The sequence below is a fragment of the Myotis davidii genome, unplaced genomic scaffold, assembly GCF_000327345.1.
Source record: "Myotis davidii unplaced genomic scaffold, ASM32734v1 scaffold265, whole genome shotgun sequence".
In the NCBI taxonomy this organism is placed as follows: domain Eukaryota; kingdom Metazoa; phylum Chordata; class Mammalia; order Chiroptera; family Vespertilionidae; genus Myotis; species Myotis davidii.
In genome coordinates this window covers 3,966,416-3,972,442 of record NW_006296627.1, presented here as the reverse complement: position 1 = coordinate 3,972,442, position 6,027 = coordinate 3,966,416, and the positions used below count along the sequence as shown (strand labels likewise).

General features: G+C 63.4%; 1 protein-coding gene across 4 annotated transcripts in view; it reads right to left on the bottom strand.

Moving 5' to 3' along the window:
- Window positions 1-478: 478 nt before the first annotated feature.
- The window catches only part of DGKZ (diacylglycerol kinase zeta), a 41,032-nt gene continuing 35,483 nt past the window's right edge, over window positions 479-6,027 (bottom strand). For all 4 annotated transcript variants that reach the window (XM_006772260.2, XM_006772258.2, XM_006772256.2 and 1 more), the window contains exons 17-31: window positions 5,943-6,005; window positions 5,765-5,838; window positions 5,571-5,682; window positions 4,995-5,194; window positions 4,712-4,812; window positions 4,515-4,594; window positions 4,352-4,421; window positions 4,170-4,210; window positions 3,524-3,663; window positions 2,716-2,747; window positions 2,465-2,508; window positions 1,896-2,016; window positions 1,774-1,807; window positions 1,434-1,533; window positions 479-1,180 (exon numbers count right to left, since the gene is read on the bottom strand). In XM_006772260.2, coding sequence (XP_006772323.1) covers window positions 1,064-1,180; window positions 1,434-1,533; window positions 1,774-1,807; window positions 1,896-2,016; window positions 2,465-2,508; window positions 2,716-2,747; window positions 3,524-3,663; window positions 4,170-4,210; window positions 4,352-4,421; window positions 4,515-4,594; window positions 4,712-4,812; window positions 4,995-5,194; window positions 5,571-5,682; window positions 5,765-5,838; window positions 5,943-6,005 — 1,329 coding nt within the window. In that variant the 3' untranslated portion in view covers window positions 479-1,063. The remainder of the gene's footprint in view (window positions 1,181-1,433; window positions 1,534-1,773; window positions 1,808-1,895; window positions 2,017-2,464; window positions 2,509-2,715; window positions 2,748-3,523; window positions 3,664-4,169; window positions 4,211-4,351; window positions 4,422-4,514; window positions 4,595-4,711; window positions 4,813-4,994; window positions 5,195-5,570; window positions 5,683-5,764; window positions 5,839-5,942; window positions 6,006-6,027) is intronic.

Genomic DNA, 6,027 nt, shown 5'->3' with positions numbered 1-6,027 from the left:
TGGGGGTGGGGGTGGGTTGGAGGAGGAACCCGCAGGCCTGGGTTGGGGAAGACCTGGGAGCTGACAAGTTCTGAGAAGTTCCAGACGCGGCCTCGGCGGCAGCAGCACATGCCCACCCTGGGAGCTGGGGACCACCTCCCCGACCCCCCTAAACAGCGGAAGCCACTGAGGCCTGGGGGAGGGGGCTTGCCCGAGGCCACGGGGCAGAGCGACCTAAGAATCCAGTCCTGCCCCCGCCCCACTTCTCTTTCACTTTCATTGTTATCGTCCCTGCGGGAAGCGGGAAGGGGCGGAACTCAGCTCCTCCCTCCGCCCCACCGAGCTCGGCAGCCCGGCCGAGGTCAGGTCCGGGGCAGGCCCTGGGGCCCACCCCCTAAGAGAAGTTTCTGGGTCCCCCGTGTCCAGTCCCCCGACTCTGGGGATACCCCAGCAGACGCCGCTGCTTCTGCCAGACTTCTCCCGCAAGAAAATAAATGCAGAAAGGAAAAAAAATCTCTTTACTGAGTCACACCCAGCTGTAAACAAGTCACCACGGGAGCCCCACCCCAACCCCCAGACCACAGTCCTCGAGGAAATACTGGGGAAGGTCAGTGGGGCAGGTGCCAAGCAGGGCAGCGGGCAGGCAGATGCAGCGGCTCCAGGTTTGTGGGAAGATGGGGACAGAGCAGGAGTGGGGACCGAGCTCCCAGGAGCCTCGGAGCAGGGCCCGTGAGGACCAGGTGGCGGGGAGGCTCCCGGATAGAGCTGCCCCCCCTCTGCCCCCTCTCACACACTAGGGAGGCCCCCACCGAGGGTGAGGGCCGCCTGCGTGGCCCAGCCCCAGCTCCCCAACGGCCTGCCCAGTCCAGTCCAGTCTCCTCCTCCCCCGTGAGCCTCCAGGTCGGCCCTGGGCTCGGGTGTAGGTGAGATGCTGCGATTCCTCAGTCCAGCCCTCGGTCAGGGCGGCCGCGCAGGGCGCAGCCGGGGCTCCTCCTGGGCCTGGCTCCCCTGGCTGCCCGCCTGGAATGTGGCAGTGAGGAGGGCTCGTGCCCTGGCCCGTGCTGTCTCTCAGCACTGGCCCCAGCTACACGGCCGTCTCCTGGTCCTCCCGCTGAACCATCTGGTAGTGCTGCCGGTTCTCCAGGTAGGCGGCCAGCTCCGTGTCCTGGGCCTTCTCTGCCCGCTGCCGGGGAGTGTCGCCCTGCAGGAGGGAGGAGCCGTGACCAGGCTGCGGGGAGGGCAGGCGCTCTTCCCAGGCTGCGGGTGGAGGAGGGAGGCCGGGCTGGCCTAGGCCAGCCCCATCCCAGCTGGCTCAGGTTTCTTAAGGTTGGGGAACAGCTTTAAATCCCCAGAGGGGGCTGCCCTCCCGAGGCTTCCCTCTCACAGGGCCCAAGTGAGGAGAGCGTTGGTCGGGGCCTTCGTGGACTCCTTGCCCACCCTGTGGATCTGCTCACCTGCTGGTCTGTCTTCATGAGCGAGGCCCCTGCTTCCACGATGTAGTGGCAGATGGTGCGCTGGCCCAGGGCCGCTGCCTGGTGCAGACAGGTCTCCCCGCTGCGTGAGAGGGGCTGGCTGTGGACCCCATCCAGTCCTCTAAGCCCCCCCCCCATCAGTCTCCCTAGGGCCATCAGGAAGAGCAGGAAGTTTGGGGCCCTAGGATAAGGGGGTGTGGCCTAGAGGACGACAGATTGGCCGGAAAGGGTTTATGGGCTCCCACCACACCAAACATGAGGGGTTGGATGAAGACTGGGCCGTTTCCAGGGTAACCAGGGTCCTGCACTGCCAGATACTCACTTCTCCTCTACAGCATCAAGGATCTCTTGGGGGGCTGGCGGAGAGGGGAGGGACAGGTCAGAGGCCTGGCAGCCTCTATTCCCTCCCCGTGGCCCAGCCCAGGGCCCAGTGGCACAGCTTACCGTGGTCCAGCAGGTAGCGGACCACTTCCTTGCTGCCAGTGCTGACTGCGTGGTGCAGGAGTGTGCGACTCTGACCATCACGGTGCATGAGGTCCCCCCCAGCTTGGTGCAGCTCCTGGAGCTGAGGGCAGGAGGCAGAGCAGGGCTGGGGCTCCTCTGGCCCAGCCTTTCCAGCCACAGAAACGCCCCCCAACTCACAGGCTACAGGCCTGGCACTAGCGTGCTCACACATGTCACTCTCTAGGGGCCCCTGGAGGTCGTTCTGGAGTGTCAGGGTTTATCTCATCCAGAGGACCCAGGCCCTAGAGCCCGCGGTTCCTCTAATACTCGCTCCTTTCTGAGCACCAGGGACAGGCTGGCTGAGGTAGGAAGCCCTTAATGAAGGGACACATTGTGGGTGGACAGGGGCAAGGCAGAAGGGGCCAATCACCACGGAGACCCTGCTGAGGGCAAGATGACGACCGATGACTGTGCCTGGACAGGCCAGGTCTTGGCCCCCCCAGAGGCACCACTCCCCACTGCCGGAGGGGGCTGCCGAGGAGAAGACGCTGGAGCCAGGGCACTAGTACCTTACAGAAGTCGTTCCTCTTGGCAGCCTCAACCAGCTCTTCACCTGCAGGAACACCTGCCTGTTACCTCCAGGGCTGGAGGCCTGGGCTTGTGTTGGTGGGTGAACATACATGGGGCTGCTGGGCATGTGCACCGAGGGCTGGGCTCATGGTGAATGTGACCACGTGTACCTCAGCAGTTGTGTCTGCGTCAGGCTGTGTATGGGCCCACCTCCCACCACCTCATCCTTATGACCAGGGAGAAGCCTCACCTTTAGGGGGTGCAGCATTCCCTGGCAGTGACCTACAAACAGAGTGGGATGAGACATGACCCAGCTACCGCACAGGCCAGCTTGTCCCCCTCCCAGCCCCAAGCAGGGGCACCCTTCATTCTTTCAACAGTTTATTGCGTGCCTCCTACAAGTCAAGTGCTGCCCTAGGCACTGGAGATACCACAGTGACCACGGCAGACAGAGAACTGGCTCTCAGGGAGCTTACATTCTAGCCAGGGAGACAAACAAGTAGACAAATAAATAAAGTCTTTTGAGAGCAGGCAGTGCTATGAAGAACACAGGAGGACAGGGTAGTGTAATTGAACGGCAACTTCAGATGAGGTTCCCAGGAAGACTTCTCTGGGGAGGAAACACCCAGGTGTAGGTGTGAATGGAAGGGGCAGCTCCGTGAAGAACAGGAAGTGTCTGAGCAGCAAAGGCAAGTGCGGAGGTGGGCAGACTTGAGGCCTCAGAGAACCGAGAGGCAAGTGGGGCCGGCCTGCGGCGATGGAGAGGAGAGGGCAGGCACAGGCCGTGTGCCCTGAATGCCCACAGGGTACCGAGAGGTTCTAGGCTGGGAGCAGGAGAGCTGGAGGCAGGGGCTTAGATGGGTGGTGTAATTAGATGTGGGGGAGCCGACAGGACGCTGAAGGGTCATAAGGGTGGGAGGAGGGGTGGGGCCACAAAGGCAGCTAGCTGAGTGAGAGGCCTGCACTCAGGGAAGCGGCTGGGGCTGAAGGCAGAGCTTCGGGAGCTGCTGGATTGTAGGTGGGACTTAAACCAGGGATTGGAGGAGCCCGGGACTCACCGGGGTGTGGGTGAGCAGGGGGAGGTGGGGAGAGGAGAAGTGGGGGTTGGGAGGTCAGGCCGGGCCGATGCCCCCAGCAGCTCTGGGTCCAGGATATAAATCTCGTCCTGGGCGATCTCAGTCACATAGTTGAGATGTTCCTGTGGGTAGTGAGGCCAGGGCCCAGGGTCAGGGCTGTGGGTCACAGCCTTCCAGGGCAGCCAGTGGGGGTGCAAGGGACGCAGGCTAGCAGACTTGAAGAAGCCTCTGGTCTGGATGTGAACGCTGGCAAGAGGCAGCCAGGCAAGTGGCTCCCCTCACCTCTCCACTCACCCCTCCCCTCTCCCCTCCCCAAGCCTAGGCACTGACTGTGTTCTGGGCCCACCAGCCCCTTCCCACTGATAAACCTTTTCCCAGGCAGCCTGGCCCCTGGCCCCTGGCCACATGTGCTCTTTATTCTGTGTCTTCCTGGATGGCACCTGCACTTTGAGGCCCTCCCACCCACACAGCACGCCTTTCCTGGGTACACTGGCTCCCTTTCCCTGTTGGCACCATCTCTGCACACCCTATCCTGGAGGGCAGGGCCATGCCTGTCCATGGACATGGGCGATCTGAATGCTATGGAACACGAAGACGGCTGTAGATGGAGTAGGACGCGAGTGCTCACCTGGGCCCGGTCGATCCTGTAGAAGCGGCTGGCAGTGGTGGCTGCGGGAGACAGTGAGCTGGCTGAAGATGCAGGGGCCCTTGTCCAGGCCCAGGTCTTCTGCTGCCCCGACCCAGGACCCCCCAGGGAGGAGGCAGGACGTGGATTGGGGCTGCCAGGAGCCAGCCCTCAGGGCCACTTACCGTCCAGGAAGCACCACTTGGGGGACAGTTTTTGGCATGTCGGGGACATGGCTCCAGCACCTTCGGGCTCCTGGTGAGAAGAAAGGCCGGGGCTGGGTGAAGACGGAACCAGGAGCAGGAGGGCACAGCACAGGGCGGGCTTGGGCCCCGCCTCCGTCCTCACCTGCTGGAGCCTCTCGATGTGGGCGCGGCAGAGCTCGAGGTCACTGTCTCCTGGGACCACCACAGTGCCCAGTGGCACGGCTGGAAGACAGAAGAGGTTGTTAGCAGCCGGCTACATCCCACTGCCCTGCCCTTAGGGGACTCTGGCTCTTCAGCTGCCCCCCCCACCCCACCCCTAGAGCCCTGCATGCTGCTTACAGGCCTCCTTGAGCTGCTCCTTATCGTAATGCAGGGCGTCGTAGTCGTGCATGCTGACCCTGCTCACCTGGATCCGTAGCTGCTCGGGCACCGGCTGCTGGCTGAGGGCAGGGGCAATAAGAGGGGACTTGGCAAGGGCCCTGCCCAGGAAGCTAGCCAAGGGTCTCCTCCCAACCTCCCTGGGGCAGAGGGACTATCAGCCACTTTCCAGGTGGGGAGGTCAAGGCTCGGGAGGGCAGAGCCTGGCCCGGGCCCAGGCACGCGGGGCTGTGGCGGGACATACTCGCTGTGCAGGGGGGCGGCGCTGCGCCGCTTGGCCTTCTGCACCATGGTGGCCTGGTTGCGCAGGGCGATGCGAATGCGCGAGGCGGTGAGCTTGCAGGGCTCGCCATCCACCTGCACCGGGATGGCCTTGGATGTGGTGAGCACCACCTCACGGCACTGCGTCAGCCGCTCACCATGTCCGCCCACCTGCAGCGCTGCCTGTGGGCGCAGAGGGCTCAGGTCAGGAGCCGGCATGATGGGGTCCCCAGCTCTGCTCCTGCCAGGGAGGCTCTGGCCAGAGAACAGAGAGTGACCCCAACAGAGAGTGGAGGGAGGGGAAGACCCCAGTCAGAGAGGGGAGGTAAGGGCAACAGCCAGACCGAGGCGATAAAGCGATTGTCCAGTCAGAGGGGATTGATGAGTGCCCCTCAGACAGAGAGAGGCTGACAGCTACTCTAAGTCAGAGAGAGGAGGAGACAATGAGCGCCCAGCAGAGAAGGGAAGTCTGGCGACACTCTCTTCCATCTTGGAGCTGTGCTGGGCACTGCACAAAGCAGACGGGGGCTCCAGGCAGGCCCCGTGCTGGCCCACTCACCAGGGACGTCATGGTGAAGCCGATGACCTCGAGGTAGCCGTCATCGTGCCGCTGGGGCTCGAAGTCATGGTGCTCCCCAGGGTGGCCCCAGGGCATGGTGCCTGCGCAGTACCTGGAGGGAGGGAGCACGAGGGCTGCAGAGGACAGTCCTGCAGGATGAAGACAGCAGGGCCACAGAGCCTGCCCCTCCTCACCTGGGGATGTTCAGGAAAACAATGCACTGGGGTTTCAGGTCCTGAATCTTGGGGGTCAGGTCAGTTCCATCACACTGGAGACAGGAACAGGGAGGGTGTTGGGGGTACACGTGTGGTGCCGAGCCAGCCTCCCTCCCAGCTGGGCCTGTCCACTCTGCCTGCAGCCCGGCCTGCTCACCACCACTCGGATGTGCTTGGCCAAGTCCTTGGAGCTGCCCATCAGGAAGTCGGAGAAGGCTGTCTGTGGGAGGCAGAGGCGTCAC